The sequence below is a fragment of the Microtus pennsylvanicus genome, chromosome 10 (assembly GCF_037038515.1).
Source record: "Microtus pennsylvanicus isolate mMicPen1 chromosome 10, mMicPen1.hap1, whole genome shotgun sequence".
In the NCBI taxonomy this organism is placed as follows: Eukaryota; Metazoa; Chordata; class Mammalia; order Rodentia; family Cricetidae; genus Microtus; species Microtus pennsylvanicus.
Window position 1 is genome coordinate 54,174,516 of NC_134588.1, and position 24,049 is coordinate 54,198,564.

At 41.8% G+C, this 24,049-nt stretch overlaps 1 protein-coding gene across 1 annotated transcript in view; it reads left to right on the forward strand.

Moving 5' to 3' along the window:
- Slc9c2 (solute carrier family 9 member C2 (putative)) overlaps positions 1-24,049 on the forward strand; it is a 59,908-nt gene that overhangs the window by 27,887 nt on the left and 7,972 nt on the right. Inside the window, exons 14-24 of the mRNA XM_075987455.1 lie at positions 471-590; positions 2,896-3,094; positions 4,243-4,431; positions 6,259-6,408; positions 9,843-9,894; positions 11,495-11,643; positions 12,460-12,585; positions 15,227-15,325; positions 18,604-18,771; positions 20,036-20,167; positions 22,805-22,990. Coding sequence (XP_075843570.1) covers positions 471-590; positions 2,896-3,094; positions 4,243-4,431; positions 6,259-6,408; positions 9,843-9,894; positions 11,495-11,643; positions 12,460-12,585; positions 15,227-15,325; positions 18,604-18,771; positions 20,036-20,167; positions 22,805-22,990 — 1,570 coding nt within the window. The remainder of the gene's footprint in view (positions 1-470; positions 591-2,895; positions 3,095-4,242; positions 4,432-6,258; positions 6,409-9,842; positions 9,895-11,494; positions 11,644-12,459; positions 12,586-15,226; positions 15,326-18,603; positions 18,772-20,035; positions 20,168-22,804; positions 22,991-24,049) is intronic.

Here is a 24,049-nt window from a genome sequence, read left to right on the forward strand (position 1 = left end):
ATCCGGTCACTGTTCTGGCTAGCATTAGTGAGTGGGTATCTGAGACAAAACTGTGAGTCAGTGGCAGAGATAACAACTGGGTAGTGATTACTTTATCAGCAGTCTGGTCATCTCTATGGGAGACCTATCATTGGCCTGGGGATTATATTTGGGAAAGCTGGGGCATTCAGTTGCCTTTAGGGTCGCGTAACATGAGAAAAAGGAAGCTTAATTCTAAAACTCCTAAGGAGGCTGGTCTAGAGAAACTTTAATTAGGTCCTGTCTCAGGTCAGGAAGGGTTCTAGGAACATGGGCACAGGAGTCTCAGGCTAAAAGTGTTACTGAAATATGACCACAAATATGGATAGGTGCAGGAACAAAGGGCTAAGACAGCATATTCAGTAAGCCGACATTGATATTTAGTATAACTTCCCCTTTTATTGTCCTAACTGAAGATACTATTTTTAACAACACACATGTGTTTTTCTTAGATTCATGAGTATTTCTGATGTTTCAACTTATGTGAGAGCTAGAAGTTGGCTTATAAAGTTTAAAAACATGTTAACTTACTTGGAATATCACAAAGAAAGGATACTTTTCACTGTACCTGGGTAAGTATTACGAACCTTTAAGAGCATCATACCCAGAATATCACCACTGCAACACTTTTAGAGTAGATCCCCCTCCTATTTAAACTAATTTTGTGACAGATGTTTACAGGTTAAGTAGTGACTGAACAGGTGTGTTTGCCTCTTGTAGCTCAGCAACTTCACTGACATCCTTATAGAAGAAGATGACGGCATTTTAGGGCTAGCTCGTACACCAGGTTTCTTGCACTACTCATCTGGGTAGAGGACTGGGAAAGCGTGAGCCATACCTGCAGTGGCCCAAATCTAGCCCAAGGCAACCTTGTTTGTCGGATAAATGTCTAAAATTAAGGGAAAATCAACTGTACCTTAAGAATGCCTGATTTTCCAAAATATTATTAAATACATGCTTTGCTTAGCCTGGGTAGAGTTTTTACTTTGTTAGATAGACCGTGCACTTATATAGTTTTAGAGCAGGAAAACAGCTTCTCTTTTCCAAAAGAGGACGCACAAACAAGAACATACAGGGAATATTTTCTGCTTTCTTCCATTGAATAAATTTAAAGAGAACATGAAAAAGTAAACCCTTAACATCCTGACGTATGTTCAAGAGCATTGTTTCTCATTGCTGTAATGGGATTCTGGACACAAAGCAGCTCAAGAAGGAATAGCTTTGGCTCACAGTTTGAGGGGCGTAGATGGTCATGGCAGAGAAAGGGTGACCTTGGGAGAGTAAGGCTGCTTGTTCAGATCTGGGAGCAGTGAGAGAGGATGTCTGTCTGTCTCTTCCTCTGTGCACTGCTCTACCCACTGTAGTCACACCTGCTGTGTGTTGATGATTCCAACAGCCATGCCATATCCAGAAGACAGCGCCCCACAACATCCATCTTCATCCTTTGGTTCTCACAGTCCTTGAACCTCCCATCCAAGATGTTCCTTGAGCCTCAGAGAAGGCGGCATCAGTGTCCCATTTGAGGCCAGACACTCAGCAGTGCCTTATTTTGACCAGTCATGAGTCCCACTTGGACTGTAAAAGATGGAGGCTGAGAGCCGTGTGAGTCTATGAGAATACACATATATAACTGGAAGGCATTTGACAAAGCATCAAGTGCATGTCCACTAGGAGGACTGGGAGCTCCTGGCCATGGGCTTTTGGCTTGATCTATAGTGGTAGGCATATATTACGTCCAGGGGAGTGGGCCTCCAATCTAATCAAGATGTGGTTGTTTCTCTCAGCACATCCATGCCAATATTGAACCAGTGGGCATATCTTGCCAGGCAGTTTATCACGAACACCCTCAAGGTCCACAGTTGCATTTGACTGTTGATGGCTTTTCTCCGTTGACAGCCTAGATAGCACGTTCCATCATTGTGAGTGCGAGCCGCAGGGAGGAAGAGTCCAGTTCAGTTTCAGCTTCACCTCCCTGTGTTCTGTGTCCAGAGTAGATGTTGTCGTCAGCGACAAGGATTTAGAAATGTAGAATATCTAGTTCTAGTGGTTAAGCAGGAACAACGACAATAGCCTTTATATTGTTTTGGAAGCCTCTGGGAGCTACCTAGGCAAGAAGTCATAAGGAAGAAATCTCACAACCAAGATGTTTTTTAATCCAATCAAGTTGACCAAGTAAACAGCTATCATATCCAGAAACCTCTTTTGTTCATTTCTATTTTGGATGGATTAGAAAGTTTTAAGAAATGAATATGGTAATTTTTTTTTCCGAGACAAGGTTTCCCTCTGTAGCTTTGGTGACTGTCCTGGAACCAGCTCTTGTAGACCAGAACTTTGTGAGTTCTGGCCTCGAACTCACAAAGATCCGCCTGCCTCTGCCTCTTGAGTGCTAGGATTAAAGGCGTGCGCCACCACTGCCTGGCACGAATATGGTAATTGTTGAATATTTCTCCCATTTAAAAATTTTAAACAATGCTAACAAATAACACATATTCCTCTACGTTTATTGTTTCTTGCTTTTAATTTATTATATACATTAACAGAGTCAGCCTTTTCTCTTCCTCTACTATAATCTCTATGTAAAGTATGCTAGCTATTATTATTAGTAGTAGTATTTTGTTTTTTGGAGACAGGGTTTCTCTGTATAGCGCTGGCTATCCTGGAACTCATTCTGTAGACCAGGCTGACCTCAAACTCAGTGATCCACCTGCGTCTGCCTCCTAAGTGCTGGGACTAAAGGCCTGACTATAGGCTTGTTTTTTTTTTTACTTACGTATTTAATATTATGTCTAGTTTGATTTGTTTAGACTGATGTTGGCCTTCACTGCTTACTTGTTATACTTTAAATGACTTGATATTATTTGCTCTTATTTTTTTCAGGAATAATAAATTTCTGATTTTTGTCTATCGCATTATAATTTCAGAAGAATTTGAATATGCCACATATGTTGTAGCAGTAATGTATATTTTCCCAATGATAATACACATATGGCCAACTGCAAGAGAGCTAAATATATCAGCACTGATATCCATAAACTACTATTTTATGTTTTTATACACATTAGAATCAACACTGAAGGTACTGTGGAACATAGAAATATATTGTACAAAAAAGAATAATTCAGATATTTTGAATCCATTTTCTGTTATCTTATTATCAATATAACTTGATACCAGAAGCTATTTGTTATTGCAGCTGATGGATCCTGGGATGTTCACAGCCTTAGTGTCAGTCTTGGCCATCGGCTGCATCTCATCATAGTAGAGAGACTCCCAAGGGTTAGGTGATAGAAAACTGGTATTTCAGGCATAAACGCTTCCCTCAGATGATTCATGGAATGTATAAGCAAATACAAATGAATTGGCTTGAGAGTCACATGCCTGGACAGGAGACTCAGTGATGGTAATTGATGGTGCTTCGTTATTAATAGTATTGCAGCAAACTTGTCTACTGCCTTAAAATTATTATTTTGGTTTTGCAGCTCCATTATAGATGCTATATTTTGAGTCTCACTAAACATTTTGATGTATATTAATAATTTGGGGGAATTCCAGACAAGTAGCTTAAAATTCAGATTTTAGAATACAACTCATGGGACTGGAGAGATGGCTCAGAGCTTAAGAAGGGGCAGTGCCCTCTAGAGGGTCTGAGTCCAGTTCCCAGCAAACACACTGAGTAGTTCACAATTAGCCATTGTAGACACAGTTTTTCTGTCCCGTCAGCCAGCTCCTAAGTAACAACACAGAAACTTAATATTAATTATAAAAACTTGGCCGGTAGCTTAGGCTTATTTTTAGCTAGCTCTTGTAACTTCAGTCAACCCATTTCTATCACTCTATGTGATCCTCTGACTCCATCCTTCTTCTCCCCAGTCTTCTCTCTGCCCCCTAAATCCTGGCTAGCTATCAGTCAATCGTTTTTTTTTATTAAAAAGGACAGCAACACATTTTCACAGTACACAGAAGGATTATTCCACAGAAATCCATAACTGTAACTCCAGATCCAGGGTATCAGATGCTCTCTTCTGGACTCCATGGGCACCTGCACACAGGTAGTGTGCGTAAACATATGCTCAGGTGAATACACACATACACATAAAACAAAAAGGTCACACCTAGGGTGTAACTCACTTCTAGCTAACTTACAAGTTTAAATATTTCCCTCTCCCCTATGTCAATATATAGTTGTTATGGAGTAACATATATTCTGTTTGTGTTTTTAAACAGATAATGATTTTAAAAAAAAAGTACTTTCTTCAGAATTGGAATACTTTGGATTTTTTCATCATAGTTATAGGAATCGTTGATATATTGTGCATCTACTTTGTCAAGTTGAGACCAGACAGCTTGATTCTGATCCAGTTTACAGTGGTGATAGGATATTTAAGAATAATTAGGTTTCTTCCTATCTTTAAGGTAAGGCTTCCTATGCTAAAATACTGGTTCGCTGCATGGTTTACTAAGTGAGTTAGTAAGCTTCACTCTTTTGAGAAAATGAGAGAAGGAGCTGCCTCTTTCAGGATGTTCTTCAAGCAGAGTTTCCTGGGTTACTTAACAGAAGTATGGGTGAGGCTTTACTTACAGAGGTGACTCAGAATTGGCAGGTCAGTTTCTTTCCCCAGCAGTCCTCACCATTACATAATCTGGGGAAGAGGCTTTGTGAGCCTTGTAAGTTTCAGGGACTTTCTGATACTTGTGAGTGGTTTACTTTCTGAGTCTTAAGGAGACTTCCTCCAGAATAGAATGTTTCATTTTAGAGGAGATGATTAAACAAACACAAATCTATTGAGAGTGTGCCCAGCAGTTCTCAATCAGTTAGTTAACCCTTCTGTCTTGTACTGCCTGAACAAAATCATAGTAAAGTGTATTTAATAAATCAATATTATTATATAGTTGGGTTTTTTAATTAAGCACTTACTTTTTGCCAGGAACTGCGGCAAGTACTTTATATACTTTATCCAGTTAAACTCTTACAATAACCTTCTGGGGTAGGTGTAACTTCTACATAAAGTTAGGTGCCCTAAAAATTAGACTCAGTCCAAGGTGACTTCAAAAAGAAACATCTCTGCCTTGGCAAAGGTTGGGAAAACATTGGAGATCTTTATTTTAGATGCCCTAGGCATCAGTGGTCAGCTCAGTGAAGACTTTGAAAACATTTTCTTTAAACAAAATCCCCCTACACCCAAGTTTGTAATCAAATGGCAGCTCATACGTTCTAACTCTGTTCTTTTAATTCCGGCACCATGGTACTATTTTCTTGTTACTTTCTCCTCTATTGATATCGAGTCTCTCACCAAATGCTCCTGTGCTCTGACCCAGCATTGTCTCTATGGGAAGCACCTTGCTGTGGCAGTTGGCTTTGGAGCAGCGGCTCCATTGGGTTCCTGGGCCTTACATATTAGTTTCATTTTGCTTAGGAGGAAACGGAGTCCTCAGAGTCACAGGGAGTTTGCTGAAGGTCACAGAGATAGTGACTGGAGAGATGGTATAAGAGATCTCAACCTCTTAAGTCCCTGCATTAGGTGGCCGCAGCCTAAAAGTAGAGAAATGTAGAACAAGGAAGGAAGGAGGCCTGCATGGTGCAGAGAGAGCGTTTATTCCTCAAAGCTGTTACTCAACGCCCTGCTTCTGCTTTCTGATATTGAAGAGGAGAGAGACTGCGGTACAGGGACTGGGACTCCACCTAAAGCTACAGTCAGTTATTCACAGAGCTTTGACTTTCGGGAGTGGTCACAAAGCCAAGTGCGTATGGATGCAGTCAGTGGCCCCGCTGACCACACACCACGGTGTCTGACACTGAACTTCTGGACAGGACCAAATTCTGCATTTCTAGAAAGTTCCTGGACATGTTTTTTGCTGGCCTACATTTAACACTTGAAGAATTTCTGCCAGAATGGGTGTTTTCCTCATAATTTTTTTTGTTAAAAAAATAAATTAACACACAGTATTAGATTTCAATCTAGGGTTTTCAAATAAAACTATATTTTTATTAATTTTGCTCCCTCCTCTACCACCCCATTGCCTCTTCTTGTGCACCCCAGTCTCTTTTCCACTTTTCTGTCCCACGGCTCTGTTGCCTCCTCTGCCTTGCTCAATGCCTTTAATTCCCTTCTCTGGTCTCCACAGCCTGTACCTACACTCTCTCCTGTTTACGTGTATGCCCATAGCATTGTAAACTTGACCCTCATGAAAGAGAAAACACTTAATTAAATGCATGATTTTTCCTTCACCTTATTGCTCCAGATTATAATACCAATACTAATAAATATTGCGGACGTACAGATCAAGAAGAGCCTCAGTTTGATGTACAGTATTACAAAAGGCTATGTCAAAAGTCAGGAAGATGCCAAACTTTTGGTCAGGCAAATTTCTGGTCGTGAATCAATCTATCAGGTGAGAAACAGGCAGAGGACGGGGTGGATGGGAATTACCTTACCTAGGTATACTCATGTCTTTAGGATCAGCTTGTCAGGTATGTGACCAACAGACAGATCTCAGTAGTCAAACAGGTTCAAATGTTTGTTATACAAGGTTCTTCAGAGAACAGTGTAAACTTTCATGTGTGTATGTGTGTGCATACGCACATATGTGGGTGTATGGTTGTGTGTGTATGCACTTGGGTGTGCTCTGTGAGACCCTACCTCAAACAAAACAAGACAAGACACAACAAGCAAAAGCAATAATGATAATGATGATGATTACCCACCAAAAAGAGAACTGAAAATGCTGAACAAATGTGAGCTGGGCGCTTACGGAGCCTCATGGTGAAGCTGGTGGTCGTGGAAACAGTACTGGTAGTGAGATGGGTGTAAAGAGTGAGTGAGTCACGATGAGTCACTGGTCCAAGAAGAGTTGGCAAGTAAAAGTGACTCAGCTTGCTCCCGCCCAGCCAGAAACAGCCCCTGTTAAATGTAATGCTTAGCCCTCTGCGTGTTCTCTAGTCCTCTGTCGCGTTCTTTCTGTTCATTTGCAGACCCATTAGAATGTTGCTTTAATTTTTTTGACCATCATTTTGATTATTTCTTTCTCCAAGCAATGATTTCTCTTCCCTCCCTCCCTCCCTCCCTCCCTCCCTCCCTCCCTCCCTCCCTCCCTCCCTCCCTCCCTCCTTCTTTCTTCCTCTCTCTCCCTCTCTCTCTCCCCCTCTTTCTGTCTCTTGAATCTCTTATTTGAAAAGTTTCTGTTTCCTGCATGCCTCCTGCTCCCTTGACATCCCATTTCAAAAGTGGGAATTGTTTCTAGGTTATACTGGACTACACAGTGAGTTCTAGGTTGGCTGAGGCTACATAATGGGACTCTTTCCCTCCCCTGCCACAGTCCTCCCCAAACAGAAAACAAAGAAACAAAACAGAGAATGTGGAGAAGTTCACAGGGGAAAAGGCTTTAGAAGGAGGAAGATGAGAGAAGACAAACCGGGGAGGGAGCTAAGGACGTTTGGAGACATTTAGGAGCTGGCAGAGGGATCTGGAGGAGTTGCCTTGATAGCTAAGGTAGAAAAGAAGCCTCCATTGGCACTTTAAAGGGAGACATGACCCAGTGGTTAGGAGCACTGGCTGTTCTTTCAGAGGCTCCATATCCATTTCTCAGCAGCACATGGCACCTCACAGTCATCTTTAGCTCTAGCTCCAGGGATGTGATGCTGGCATCTAGTTCCCCAGGTACCAAGAACTCATATGGTGCAGACATAAACTTGGATGAAACACCCCTACACATGAAAGAAAATAAAAATTCAGAAACAGAGGACTTCAGTAAAGACTTCAGTGACTTTTTGAGATATGTATTAGGTAGCTGCTTCTTCTGAAGTGACTGGGTTGTTTTTTACTTTTTTGTCTCTTTGTTCTTTGGGGGGGGCACCACCCAGCTCCCAAATAAATACACGGAGGCTTATTCTTTCTTATGAATGCCCAACCTTCGCTTGGCTTGTTTCTAGCCAGCTTTTCTTAATTTAAATTATCCCATCTACCCGTAGCCTCTGGATTTTTATCTTTCTCTGTTCTCTATATCTTTTCTTTACTTCTTGCTCTGTGGCTTGCTGTGAAGCTGGGTGACTGGCTCCCTGGAGTCCTCATCTTTCTTGTTCCTCCTTGATTTCCTTTTCCAGATTTCTCTTCCTATTTATTCTGTCTGCCAGCACTACCTGTCCTCATTCCTGCCTTGCTATTGGCTCTTTATTTGACCAATCAGGTTTTAGACAGACAAAGATACACAGCTTCACAGAGTTAGACAAATGCAGCCTGAAAGAATGCCACACACCTTTGCGTCATTAAACAAATGTTCCACAGCATAAACGAATGTAACACATCTTAAACTAAATTCCACAACACCGGGTGTTTCTGGAAACTGGCCTATGGCAGTTTACCTGCAGTGAGGCGACCGACATTGCCTCTCTGGTAGTGGTGTCTTTGAAGGCAGGAGGTACTGTTGCCCAGAATCTCAGTGTGAACATAAATTCAGTTCTGCACAAAGGAGACTTAGTATAATTCAAAAAGGGCTGGACGTGAGTATGTTGGTGTCATAAGATGTCTAATACTATTACTAATATCGAAGTGTTTCATAAAAGATGACATATCTCATTTGCATATACAAAGAAAGGGATTTACTAGGTGTAATTTTTTAAAAGTCCAAACAAACAGGAAAAAACAATTTCTTTTTGTTTAAGCTTCAGATAACAGATCTATTGTTTCCGATAAGCAGTATCTGAATGACTTTCAGGTGCCTGTATGTGGCAACCCAGGGGACTATGCACTGTTGTCTCAGCGTCAGTGCAGTATCTGAGGGCACTGCAGGCACCCATATGTGACAACCCAGGGGACTATGCACTTTTGTCTCAGCGTCAATGCAGTATCTGAGGGCACTGCAGGCACCCATATGTGATAACCCAGGGGACTATGCACTGTTGTCTCAGCGTCAATGCAGTATCTGAGGGCACTGCAGGCACCCATATGTGATAACCCAGGGGACTATGCACTTTTGTCTCAGCGTCAATGCAGTATCTGAGGGCACTGCAGGCACCCATATGTGATAACCCAGGGGACTATGCACTGTTGTCTCAGCGTCAATGCAGTATCTGAGGGCATTGCAGGCACCCATATGTGACAACCAAGAGGACTGTGCTTTGTTGCCTCCGAGTTGGTGTGGCTAAGAAAACGCTCCAGAAAGACTGACAGCCGGAGTGAGCTTTATGAGGAGCAGTGCCTGGGACACAGTGAGCAGCCCACAGTAGCTGTCGTGGGGTTGAAAAAGCAATCACACCATCTGTTTGCCTCAGTGTGGAGTTACTTCTCCGATTATTTAAGGAGTGGCCTTTAGGAGCATGAACTCATTTACAGAGCATGTCCACACCATTCCACTTGTTAATGTGCTCTTGGCAAAGTAGATCCCCAAATAGCTGTTTCCCTAGGCATGCATTCAAATAGGTCTCTGCCAATGAGAATTCTTAGTGGTGCACAGTGGAGTGAAGGGTACTTTCCTTCTTCCTACCCTCCCTCCCTGTTTCCTTCCTTCCTTCCTTCCTTCCTTCCTTCCTTCCTTCCTTCCTTCCTTCCTTCCTCCCTCCCTCCCTCCCTTCCTTCCTTCCTTCCTTTCTTTCTTTCAAAATAAAAACAGTTACAGTAAAGCAAGGTACTTATGCAAAACATCAGCCTTGCACCATTCATAGCAATGTGAGTCCCAGTCTGGGGAATACAGTGAAATTCTTCTGGAAGACAAAAGCTCCCCTAAATCAAACTAAGCGAGAATTCCTTTGTGACGCTTCTTTAACTTTTTCTCGGGTGATAAAACCAGGATTGTACTTGGCGTAATAAGAACCATTCCTTAATTTCTTACAGAAACTGTATGACATTTTAGAAAAAAACAAACGAGAGGCTATTAAAGAACTAGGTGAGTGGCTGGAGCATTTGCTTCTCTGTTTTGTTTTGCGAGTCTATAGATTTTATTTCTCTGTGCTTCAGAAGGCTAACATCCCAGATCATGGTGCTATCGAGGTTGGTTTCTGGTGAAGCCTGGCTTCTTGGGGGGTAAATATGGCTGCCTCATTGCTGTGTCCCCATTTGACCTTTTCTGCATGGACAGAGGAACTCTGGTACCCAATTTCTCTTATAAGGATGAGAACCCATCTTTACACAGTGGGGACTCCACCGTTATGGCCCCCTTTAAGCCTCATCATCTCTATGAAGGCCCTTTTCTAAATATGGTCACATGGATTAGAGCTCCCGCATGTGACACTGGTCACATGAATTAGAGCTTCCGCTCTGATTGTGGGTCACTGACAACACAATTCTGTTGGTGTCAGAGTGAAAAAGTTCTGGGAAGAAAAAATTCCAAAGAGCCAGAGAACTCACTGGAGGAATTCAACCACAGATGGGTATTTTCTCCTTCCTCTGTGGGCATACACTCTATTATTTAAGCTTTTCAACTCTTCAGTGAGCATTTGTCCTTTTGTAATAGGGAAGGTTGCACAAAGATGCAACCCCTGTCTCCCTGGGGGAGCCTTTTCTTGACAGATACTCCTCAGGGCTCTGTAGCAGAAAAGTAAGACATACAGAAAGAAAGAAAGGCAAGAAGCTTCAGGCACAAGGTAGATAAAGAGGAACTGGTTAACTTAAGTTAAAAGAGCTAGCCAGAAACAAGCCTAAGTTAGGCCACACACTCATAACTAGTAAGAAGTCTCCATGTCATGGTTTGGGGTCTGGCAGGCAGCCTGAAAGAAGGAAGCCTGGTACAGAACATTAGAGAGAGCCTGGCAGGTGCTGTGTCAGTGTAGGGAAAAGGTGGAGGCAGGGGTGTCTGCTCAGATGCAAGGTCAGGGCCCTCAAGGTTTTTAGGAAGAAACACGCGAAGGTTAGCTTTGACTTGAAGTTGTTTTGCTTAGCGTGGTTAGCTTGCCTGAGGCCACGTGGCTAATAGGTGGCAGTCAGATCTCTAGCTTTGGTGGATCTGGTACTAAAAATCTATGCTCTAGATCGTGGCTACCCTTTATTTTACTGGTCACCTCATTTTAGTGAAAAAAGATGTGTAAGTACCTTCCATACATACATCAGACATGGTGCTCAACGTAAAGATGGCACATAAAATGCTAATTTTGGCCGAGAGTCTAGTCCCTGACTTCTTGTATTATTACAAAGCAATGAGAATGCCACTTGATCTCACAAGACACACCTAAGTCCAGATGTTCTTTCTAACGAAAGGCGTTTAGTCATCCAACCACCAAAGAATACATAGAGGATGAGGCAGAGATGTCACAACAATACTCTAACGAACTGAGTTTTGATACAGAAATAGGTAGTGAGATAACATGGGTATAAGACAGAGAGTGGTGTAGTGGTGGGGGAAACTAGTTTTCAATCTTCTCATCCATTTGATGGGATGCAAATTCACCCTACTAGCCCCAGGAGTTCTGCGAGAATGAAAGGCTATGGTACAATATTAGTTGTTATTGTGGTTACTGCGTAGGTTGCTTACCAAGTCTATTCTTTCCCAGGGCTCCTAGAGCACGAAGGACGCGATGTTGTCATTGCCCTGAAGACAAAGCAGGCCATCCGCCATGTGATTGCTAAAGCCCTGAAAAACCTCACCTTCCTCTGGTCAAGAGGCATCATTGACAAGCACGAGGGCATTGAAATGAATAAGGTAGTAATGCAGTCCCCACCTTGTGTGACTCTGGAAGCGCAGGAGTCCCAGGGTGGAATGAGAGGAGGAGTTTGGGGAAAGCGGTTAACCACAGGAGCTACCTTGACAATTCCGGGCATTCTTAATGCCAGTGGCAATCAAAGCCAGTGCTGCCCGGCATGCTCCAGCAGTTGGAACACCTTGACTCAAGCAACTAAAGCCAACTTCAGTTAAATTCAGTGAAGAAGCAAGTGTGGAGATTTAATAAAAAAACAGGACGCAGAGGACTTGCAGGCTGTGTGCCCAGGCTTCAGGAAGGGACTTGAAGAAAGACTTAGAAAAATTTCAAGATTCCTTACTTCTTATCAGGATTGTCTCTGAAACATTCCTCTGGCTTGTTAGCTAGACTCAGTAGATTGATTGATTCCCTCTTCTCCATTTACTGGTAAAATTTGTATTGCACAATTCCACCGACTGGGGCATTTGTGGAGACCATAACATATTTGTAGGGCTCTCTCTCTCTCTCTCTCTCTCTCTCTCTCTCTCTCTCTCTCTCTCTCTCTCTCTCTCTCTCTGTGTGTGTGTGTGTAAGAGAGGGTAGGATGTAATAGTTGAATTATAAAGATGAGAAGTTTGATCTGAGTTAATAAGTGAAATAAGAGGAAGGTAACAGGAACAAGAAGAGTATAATACACACGGCAGTGGGGAGCAGGGGTTGTGAGTCAAAGTCCGTACAGCAGAAGCGTATTTAGCATTTAGATTTCCTTGGTTTTGACTTCATGCCTTTTTTTTTTTGTCACAGAAATGATCACCATAATTTCTCATGTTCATTTTTAGGTACTTCTTACAAAAATAAAAGCCTTGAATAACTTTCCAATGGCAATCCCACCTCCAACCCCAGACAAATACCTACCTAACATCGTTTGGATGGAAAATAAAGATGTTCTCATTGAGTTCTTCAAGGTAATAACGTCTTCTGTTCTGGTACAGGATGTAAACATTTCCCCTGCCCCAACCAATGACTAAAGAAATGCTTATCAGAAATATGACTTTAATTAAATAAGCTTTTTTTTTATTGAAGGCATCAGAAATCCAATTTAAACAAGGAGAAAATGTTCTGAAGAATGTGGTTGCTTTCACAAGTGAAGAGCCATTTGGCTATTGTAGGTTGATTTGCTAAAGCAAAGTACTGCAGACCAAGTGGCTTTCAAACAACCAAAATTTTTTTCATTTATTTATTTATTTATTAAAGATTTCTGCCTCCTCCCTTGTCAGCCCAAAGAGAAGGACGAGAAGATAACTCCACATGCTAAGGACTCACAAACATCTTTATGGACAGCTCGGGCATGGCCTTTCTCCCCTCCACAGTTAGTCACACTCTACAGGGCTGGTGGGTTTTCCCCCTCTGCCTACAGATGCAATGCGCTGGTTAGGTGGCTTCTAACTTTCCTAAGTTTTGCCATCTAAGTCAGATTTCACCAGGCTAAAACTCACACCGAGTTAGAAACTTGTAGTTGTCTTTTTAATCAGCAACAGCCCAGCACTCTTGCCTAAGCTGACAAATCCGCAAGGCAAAAGAGCAGAAGCATCTCTTATTGTGGATGAGTTCATCCTCACTGTCTGTCCTAGCTACAAGGAGCCAAAATTGCAAAGCTAACTTTCTCTACTGCTCCCTGCTTCCAACTCCCAACAGTTAATTACAATGGCAATTATCAGTCTGGGGAGACGGCACAGTAGGTAAAGCATGTGCCGTGCCAGCGTGAGGACCTGAGTTCAGATCCCCAGAACCTGTGTGAAGTGGGGTGTAGTAGCACATGTCTATAGTCCCAGTGTCCCACGGTGAGAGAGAAGGCAGAGACAGGTATTCCTGCCAGCTCCTAGATCAGCTGTCTTTGAGTATGAAGAAGTGAACAATGAAAAAGAGACCTTGTCTCAAACATGGTAGAAGGTGAGGATCAAGACCTGGGACTGTCCTCTGTCTTCCATACATGGACTGTGCATACACACACACACACACACAGACACACACACGAGAATAGTCTATAAAGATCAGTGTAAACAGGTTGGTAGAAAACCAAGGCTGAAATAATACATAAACAAGCCATTAACCTTAGATCCCTTGGATTTCTAGCTGTAGCCTTGCCAGTGCTTGCGCGCCATCACACAATTGAGAACTGCGTAGAGTGCGGGGTGAGAGCTGCTTTTCTCAACTTCACGCTCTGAGATGGCCAGTATGGGTGATTTGGAAACCTGTTGATTGCATTTATTTCTCAAATGACAACTACCACCATAGTTTTCCTATTACAATCCCTTCACTAGCTCACTTTGTTTAAAGCCCAAACTCTTTTCTACGCTCATGAGCGTCTTTAAGACCTGGATCTGGACTTGGTTATGCTATGACTTTTGTGGGGAGGGGACTTAAGCAATTTTGCTTTTGTAGGCCTGTTCATCCACAAAAATATGTAGAAAATTCTACTTTGTATCTGTTGGTGTTATTATAAAAATAAGGATATTACACTGGGGAGATGGGAAAGTGTTTGCTATGGCTGGCATGTGGACCTGAATTTGAGTCCCTAGAATGCACGTAAAGCTGGACACGGTAGCACGCCTCTGTAGTCCCAGCTTGTGGTGAGATGGAAGGCAACAGGAAAATTCCTGGAAGCTTGTGGCCAGGAAGCCTAGTGCACACAGTGTCTCAAGAGACCCTGTCTCAAACAAGGTGCAAGGCCAGGACAGACACCCAAGATTGTCTTCTTACTTCACACGCAAATACACACACAAACACATACACAGACACACATTATACATATCAACTCACACATCATACACACTAAAAATGAATATATCAAAGCATTTTCTTTATAAAAAACTTTATTCTCATTACTGTTTTAAAAGAATTTAAACATTTCTGTGAGTATATAAAGTATGTGGAGCCCCAGATACCTACAATATTCTGATGCCTAGGGATTGCTAAGTCTGGTCTCTGTCTCTGCTTGAGATATACTTAATATTTTGCAGTTATCTCAACTGTATACATTGTATTTGCTACTAGGTCTTTTCACATGTATCTGCTATCTGCTGCTCTTCTTTTGGGATTCAGCTTAGCTATCCCCACCTTGCTGGTGAGGGTATCACAAACAACTGGGAAAAACCCCGTCTCCTTTCCTCACCGTCTCCAAGTGCCCCGTTCCCATCTCCATTGCCACAACCACCACACTTTATTGACAACACCTGTCCCACCTAAAAGCCCTTCTGTGGTCCAGAGTGGGCTGCCTGGCTTGACATTTGCAGCCCAAGCCCCAGTGAGGGTTAGACACTTTCTTATTTGTTCATTTACTCAGTCATCCCCTGATCATTTACTGGGTGCTAGCATTATTTGCTGTGATAAGTACTCAGCATGAAGTTTTTTCTTGTTTGCCTGTGTTTTTATTTCTTCAAATTGATGTGATTTGTATATATACTATAACTAAGAATCCCAGAAGATGTTTTCCTTTTTTTATGCTATTTGAAAACTATTTTTAATTTTAAAACCTTATTTCTGTTTAGACAAGTGGTCTACGAAATTTTAGGATTGAGCTCTCCCCTACTTTATTTTGCCATTCAGGAAAGAACTCAACTCACCTATTTTGACTACGGTGATATCATCTGTAGAGAAGGTGAAATGCCCCAAGGAATCTTCTTAATTATTTCAGGAATGGCAAGTGTAAGAACAACTAATTTTTCTTCATTTAAATGCATTTTGAATATACAGTTGTAACTTAGGGGTAAGTTCTGGAGCTGAAAAGTTTGAAATTGTATGTCTCTTCCACATGATACCATTCCTGTGGAGAGTAAGGATGGCGGCCGAGACAGAATCTTCACAATTAATACTCGAATGTGCTTCCCATTTTACAAAGTGCACTCAGAGTTGTTACTTACTCTTCACAAAAAAGCTGGAGGAATTAGTAGTTCAGGCGTGGAAACCAGTAAGCACTTGAACTCATTTACCTAAATGAGCGTTCAGGCGTAAGAGCTTGGCTGCAGCTCAGAGTCTCACAGGTCAAGTTGGATGAAGAACAAAACAAAACTTTTCAGTTGATCAATGAGGAGACATTTGTTTGAGGCGATAGAGATAGATAGATAGATAGACAGACAGACAGACAGATGTTGTCTGAGTTTCTCTCCTGCCTGGTTTCTGTCCTCCCACCAGGTCCCACAGCTATTTAGCTACAAAGAAATCACACAGAGGTCTATATTAGTGATTAACTGATTGGCCCATTAGCTCAGGCTTCTTATTAACTCTTTTAACTTACATCAACCCATTATTCTTGTCTATGTTAGCCGCATGTCTCAGTACACATGTCTCTCAGGTCACATCTTGTTTCTTCGATGTCTGGACAGGACTGGGGAGGAATGGGCTTCCTCCTTCCCAGAATTCTCCTGTTCTCATTGACCTGCCTCTACTTCCTGTCTGGTTGTCCTGCCTATACTTCCTGTCTGGCTACAGACCAATCAGCGTTTTATTTAAAACATAATTGACAGAATATATACAATTGTCCCACACCAGAGAGATAGACAGACAGACAGACAGACAGACAGACAGACAGACAGATAGATAGAATATGAATTCTGTAGTGTGATGGGAGGCAAGAATCCTGTCTCCTCCTTCATACTGGTATCTTAGTAGTTGACTACAGTGGTCAGCGTGGCTTATACACTGATCAGTTCCTAGTTCCCAGCTGATGATTTTATGTGACAAGCCTTTATCCTAGGGAAAAGAGTATATTTAGCATTTGAATTTTAAAATAAGTATTTCAGAAACTTTCACACTAATGAAAATAAGCTACTGTGATAAAAATAATATGAAGATATAATGTAATACCAGGGATTTGATTCTAGGCAGTTTAGTTCGTTGATTGAACAGATTACTTTTTGCTTTCATGAGTAAGCACTAGGTTGAAAAAACTGACAGAAATCTCAGCTCATTTGGAACTTATTTTCCAGTGGAAGGATAAAAGGAGAGGACATGGTATATAAAATAAGTTAAATATATACACATTTAGTATTGTAAAAGAGGTGTCCTAGGAATAAGGATTTCTCCAGGAAACTCTCATGCCAGGGATAAAGATGCCCCCATAGGACCTCTGATGTAAAGACTGAGCAAACTCATCATCGCTTGCCTGTGCTCAACCATTTTTCTTCACTCTTGTAAAGTTCAGGGTTCTGCCTAGGGAATCATGCTACCCACAGTGGTCAGGTCAACTTAAAAAATCAAGACAATCCCTCACAGACATTTCCATAGAAGAGCCTGGCTTAGATCATTCCTCATTAGAGACTCATCTCAGGTTATTCTAGGTTATGAGAAGTTGACAGACTTTGTGTATATGTGTGTGTGTGTGTGTGTGTTTCTGGTAACAAAACTGGTGGCCATGAAGGGACAATATGTTGGGTCTTTTGGATATGGCACCCCCAGAATCTTACCTGTGGCTATCTGGTTTTTGTTTGTTTTGTTTTTTTGAGAAAGGGTTTCTGTGTATAGATCTGGCTGTCCTGGAACTCTGGAGATCAGACTTGATTCGAATCCAAAGATCCACCTGCCTCTGCCTACCAAGTGCAGGGACTATAGGACTGTGCCACCATTTTGTCTGTCTCTCTGTCTGCCTGTCTGTCTGTCTGTCTGTCTCTCCCCTTCTCTCAAAGTGTTAGTGTCTCTCACTGCCTATGAAGAAAACAACATAGCATAAAGAATGGGAAAAATAATTTATTGCAGCTTTGTCTATAACTGGGAAGAGGACAATTCTCTATCTCTCTATGCATTTCTCATAAAAATGAACAGAATGTAAACAAGAGTCAGAAAATATACACATGGTAGCTCTTCTCCTGATAGATGAGTCTTTCTTCTGACACCAGGAATTCTGTGGGTGGCTCATCCTTATTCTCAGCCTGGAAATGAGATCTCTTTGGAGTAATGTTCAAGTCTAAACATGAAATTCATTTTTGTTTCTTTGTAAGCCTTCTACATATCTTAAAGGCAGTTGTATACAGTATTTTTATTGTGATCCATCCCACAAGATCAAGCGTAGAATTTTCCATCAATGGTGATATTTCAGTCCTCAAAAATTTTCAGATTTTGGAGCATTTTAGATTTCAGTTAGCTTAGGTTAGGGCTCTCCAACCAGGAGTATGTTAAAAGTGATGGAGAAAGGAAGAGGTTACTCTTAAGGTTTATAAAAGTACTTGAGAAAGGCAATGTGATTTGTTATTTAATCCTTATAAGAATCTTTTTTTGTTTTGTTTTGTTTTTCAGTGCTAAGGATTGAACTTGAGGCCTCAAGCATGTTAGGCCAGTGCTGTTATTTTGAAGGAGCTGCGGGCCGCGTTCCTGCTGCCCGGCTCCTGGCCGCCAGCTAGCTTATGCCCTGAAATAATTACACGGAAACTGTATTCTTTTAAACACTGCTTGGCCCATTAGTTTTAACCTCTTATTGGCTAGCTCTTACATATTGATCTAACCCATTTCTAATATTCTGTGTAGCACCACGAGCTGGCTTACTAGGAAAGATGTTAACCTGCGTCTGTCTGTCTGGAGTGGGAGAATCATGGCAACTGCCTGACTCGGCTTCTTTCTCCCAGCATTCTGTTCTGTCTACTCCGCCTACCTAATTTTCTGTCCTATCAGGCCAAGCAGTTTTCTTTATTAGTTAACCAATGAAAGCAACAGATAAGATACAAGACCCACCTCTATCACTGGTACCCCTGAGCTACATTCCTAGGTCAACAACTTGACTTTTTATGTGAGGAAAACCTTTGCCTTGAAGTGTTAAAATACGGACTAAACCATGACTTTTGTGAAAGTCAACTCTTTCCTTAATTCTCGACACATCTCATTAAAAAAAAAATCTTTGACTTGCTCTAGAACAATCGTAAGACAGAGTCGAAGCTATTGGAATACTCAAAGAATTTAACATTTTTGTTTCCCTTTTCATAATCTCTCCCCTACAGTTGCATAGCTCATCTCCCACCTTTGGGTTAGACTCAAACCGGGGGACTGACAGACAGTTCAAGACTATGTACACAGAGTACTGTACCAGTGGAGATGTACTTGGTGAGCTCAGCTGCTTGCTTAAGCGTGAAATTGAATATACTGCCATCTGTGAAACTACTTTGCAGGTACAAAATACTTCAGTTGTAGGTTATTAGTTAATTCTTGATAAGAAATGCCAGTATCTTTTCTCTAGTTGGGGTGTGATATTTTATTTGATCACATGATCAGCCGATGGTAGCAGTATGGACTAGCTCAGAGAAGAGAGACTTAATCTCTCACAAATGAATCTCTGCTGAGCTCTGCTGCATCCTGCCTGTGGATAAGTTACTAAGCCTCCTTGAGTCTTGGTTTCCTTTGTATTTAAGTTGAGAGGAAGCCTGTCCTTCGATGCCATGGAGATTAGATGACGTTATGGTCTGCAGTGTTATGCTGTGTGAATTGCACCATTCTGAAAGCATGGAAGAATACTCATTTGTTTTCAAACTCCCTTCCTTTTGTTTACACTTGCCAAGTATCACGTTAGTTACTGGTTCAACAAAAAAGTGACTGAAATACCATTTGGTGTGGACAACCCTCCCAAAAAGATCTGCAGTTCCTATTACAAATTGTTCTCAGTTTTCTAGGCTGATAGAAGGAGCATAGTCTTAGGGGGATGTGGAGAAGCAGGAAGGAATTGTTCAATTGTCCAATTGTTGTTTGAGGGAGAGGAGAGAAGGGATGTATTTAGTCACAGATCTGAATGAGCTCATGACAATTCATTACGCTGGAGTCCTGGCAGAGAGGAAGGAGTTTGCTTCTGAAAAGGGACCCTGTAAGTCGGGAGCACTGTGAATGAACTGCGGTGAGAAACCCATTTCCCGAATCTCAGGCTCATAAGCCAGAATTTCAATGTAACTATTGAATGATGAATATCTGGGTATACATTTTTTTAAAAAAAGATTTTATTTTTAATCATGTGTAGGTGTGTACGTGTGTGTGTGTGTGTGTGTGTGTGTGTGCAGGTGTGTGTATGTGAGTGAGTACAGGTGACAGCAGAGGCCAGAGGCATTGGATCCCTGGAGCTGGAGTTGCAGATGGTTGTGAGCCACCTGACCTGGGTTCTGGGAACCAGACCTGGGTCCTCTATAGAAAAGCCAGAGCTCTTAACTGCTGAGCCATCTCTACAGCCCCTCAGGGGCTACTTTTAAAGTGTATACCTTTCACTGGACCACAGATTTTTATCATATTATATAATCTTTTCACAACGCCAATTCTTTTAAATATTAGAGTACCATATTGATGCTAGAGTATCCTTGAGTTGGTAACTGATTGTCTGAGGAGATGGTGGCCATCCTGTTTAATGACTGATTTTAATTTAGCTGTCTGTGTCCTGGTACCTTGTTATTTCAGGCTTTCTTCATCTCCTTGGAGGATTTATATGAAGGTTTTGATGTCTTCTGGCCATCTCTGGAATATAAAATATGGCTCAAGCTTGCTCTTGGTATCGCAAATCAGTATTTTGAACAAGTTATTGCTGGTGAGGTAAGTTATATGAAGAAAATGTAAATACATTTGTAGGCACTAATTTTTTTTAAATGAAGTACATCCCATATTTTTCAAACAAAGATAGAAAGAAAGGTGGTGTTTGATTTTTTAAAGTTGGTTTTAACAGCTGTCTTATCCTAAATCCCTGTGAGCCGTTAATCTTCTTGTCACAGGCTATCTCAAAGATCCTTCTAAAGAATAGACTTAGAAGCTTTTGAATAGGTAGATACCCCCAAAGCTGAACTTATCATCAATCCAATCAGAAGAACTTAATGAACAACCCTGGACACACATCTCTTAGGTTTACAGAACTTGTCGGCGAGCTTTTCCTCCTAAGTGTAGTGGTTCCAGTCGGCCCCTAGCCAGCGTCATCTGTAGTCTTGTGTTTGTGAGTGACTTAGTCTTTATTCTCACCCCTACTGTGAGTCAGAAGCCTAGAAGGTGAAAGACCCAAAGCTCAACGAGTTCCGCTTACTGTAAACCTTGGGTTAGAAACAGTGCATCCTCCAAGCCAGTCAGGTTTTGTTTCCAAACGATAATTACTTTCAGGAAAACCTTGGCGGAGGAGTAAGGCGAGTAAGAGCCTTTTCCTTTTATGTTGCCTCTCCAGAGGAGTAAGACAATTGCTCGTCTAGAATGAGCCATTAAGACCAGGATGTTGAACTTTTTCAACAGCAGGACAACTGTTCTTTATACTTACATGTTGATTCACAGGCCTTGCAAATTCATGATGTAAATAAGAATGTTCCAATATAAAATGTCAGGGACAATAATGTTTATCCACACTCTACTTAGCCACACTATTGCTGTGATAAATATTCTGACAAAAGCAACACCCATGTTTATTTGAGGGCACAGTTCAAGGGCACAGCCCATGCTGGCAGTGAAGTCAAGGATGCAGGATGATGCCACTGTCACAGCACACCTGCCGTCAGGAAATGGAGAGGGATGAATGTAGATTAGTGTTCAGCCTCCCTTCCCTACTCTGTGCCAGTTCAGGGTCCCCTGCCCAGAGAATGGTCCTGCCCACAGTGAAGATGGAGTTTTCTACGTTAATTCACAGGTCAAGATAATCCCTCATGGACACACCCAGAGGGCCACTTCCCAGGTGATTCGAGATTCTTTCAAACTGACAGCACTAACCATGACCTCTCCAGTCTTACTCCTCAAGGAATATCTATTAGATTCCCCCCTACCCCATCAGATAAGTTCAGAACCTCATTTATTCTGCCTAGCAAAAACGCATTTCATTTTTTCCCCCAATAACTCAGTGGCTTTAAGAAGGGGAGGAGAGACTGTCCGAATGAAATAATGTAAATACAGAAAAAACAAATTTAGTACTTTGGGTATTAAATCGCATCTTACACAACTTGAGAAACTTGATTGTGTCCTGACTATTAGGTGATACTAAGGATTTCATAATTAGTTATTATTAATTCATTAGTGACATTGTGGTTTTATAAGCAATCCTTTAAAAACGTCACTTTCAACTGAGGGTAAGGAGGTAGAAGCATGAGGATCAAGAGCGAGAGGTCAACCTCAACTACAGACTGAATCTGCTTTAAAACAAAGCCAAAAACAAAACAAACAAAAATAATTTTAGGTGTGAAAACCTGAAATGAGAGAGGGAAGCTGGTTTTTTTTTTTAAAACACTAACAACAACAGCAACAAAAAGAGAGAACAATTGTGAGAAGATTTTAGGACTCTTTTCCTTCTGATAACCCCATGAAAGAGTTAACCAAAGAAGACTTTTAGCACCCCAGACATTCATGAATGCTCTTTACTTCTCCACTCTATTGAAATATTCTCACATTTTCAAACCCTGATACCATACTTCTAGGTTCTTCCCCCTACTTGTTGCAAAATTTTCCATAACCTGTTTGCTAATTTTCTTATGTTTTTGGTGACCTGGCTGAGATGATGCCCCCAGAAAATAAGCCCTTCGCTTGCCTGTCGGTGACTGACAACCAAAGGTTTCCCCAAAAGCAAGGCAAGCTTCTTGCAGACAGGAAACATCTGGTTCAGCCTTCTTTCCTTGGGTTGGACTTGGGTGCCTTTATCTTCATGTAGCATTCTGCCTGTATTCAAGTTGGTCTACAAAGTTCCCCCACTCGTACATAACCTCATCTTCCCTGGCTATAGAGACTCTACTCCCAAATAAAGTCATATTCGGAGACACTGGGGCTTCATCTAAACCTTTGGGGTACGAACTCAAGTATATCCACAACAGCTGCTGTTCCGTTCCAAAAGTCTATGTTTCTGAGCCTTGCTGTATGGCCCAGATGCAATGCCTGGCTTGCCTTGATTTGGGGCTTGTTATTATTGCACTCACTTGTCAAGTGAGACATTTGCTTACTGCTAGAAGAAACCTATGCGTCTTCAGCCTGGTTAAGCCTAGAAGTCCAGTAGCACATGGCTGACCACACAGTGATACTGATGGCTTGTTTATCAAACAGGGAAACCAAATTCAGGGACATTTGCAAAAGCCATGCTAAACGTTAGATAGATTCTGTCAATTCCAGAATCTACGTGCATTCTGACATCCTCAAGGAACTCAGTCAAGGGCACCTGTTTCCTTCCTGATAGCATGAATTCGTCTGTTTGATTTATAAAGAATTGTGATTTTCTTGTAGGATTTAAAGTTTCAGAAGTGTGTGGTGTCCAATTATGCATATGTGGAGACTCTGTCAAGCTATAATGAAATGACTCTTAATCATGTGGCCATGAAAATCGTTATTCTTGTGTACGGCAATGCGATTAATAGCAAGACAGAAGAATCGCTTGTTGCACCCAGCATTATTCCTAAGTCCTGTGATCAGGTAAAAAGTATAATTTCTAAAGAGCTATTTGCTTTGCATTGTGCTCCATAAGGAGCTTTAAAACTCAGATGACAACAGTTATTTGTGTGCTTAAAATAGCTAGTCATTAAGACAGTAAAGTTTGGAGCCAGGATTTAACAGTGGACTGGTACCTACTGGATGCAGGAACCAAGCACGCTGCCCAATTGTTTTGATCTTTGGCTTGCTACTTAATGTAAAGAGGATGCAGGCAGCAGCCATGCTGTTAGTGTTATAATGGTAAATATGCTGGCTTGCCCAATCACCTGGGTACCCTGTTTCTTTAAGAGACAAGCTCTGCCCACTTCCAATCTGATCTCATGCTTTCTCTCTTCTTCTTTCTTTCTTCATCCCTTATTCTAAAGAGGCAGCCTCTCCTCATCCCCCTTTCCTCTTTCCTCTTTTTCTCTGTCCCTCTATCTCTCCCTCTTTTTCTCCCCTCCATAACTCCTTATCCTTATACCCACACAATACCCACTAAATAAACTCTATACCCAAGCTCTCTCTGCAAGGAGTATCTGTCTGTTTCCCACTCTCCACGACTCCTCCCACCGCGTCCTGCCAAGGTCACCCGCACCACAAGGACTCAGTGAGATAATTCAGATTTTAGAGACCTTAGTGCACTCACTGTTCCTCTCCTAGCATTCTGGGAAGCCAGTGGGAAGGCTGGTCTTGAGTCATTGATCTTCATTGTAGGTGTAACAGTCAATCACGGCTTGCTGGCCATTCCCTTCTTTCTAAACGAGGCATTCTAGTCCGGTTATAAGGAAAGTAGACATTTTTGCTTTGGCTTCGACAAATAGGCAAAAGACAATTATTTTTCTGGCCTAATATTTCTTTGAAACAACATGGAAGGGGATTTCGAAGTAAAAGAATAGGGCTTGCCTGGGTTTGTATGATAAGTGTTGGAGTCCCAGCTGTTTGGCTGAGAGAGATGTTAGTGAGTTGGAGGCCAGCCCCTAGTGTGGGAGGTCCTTCTTTCTTTATGATTTTTGAGACAGGGTTTCTCCGTAGCTTTTGGTTCTTGTCCTGGAACTAGCT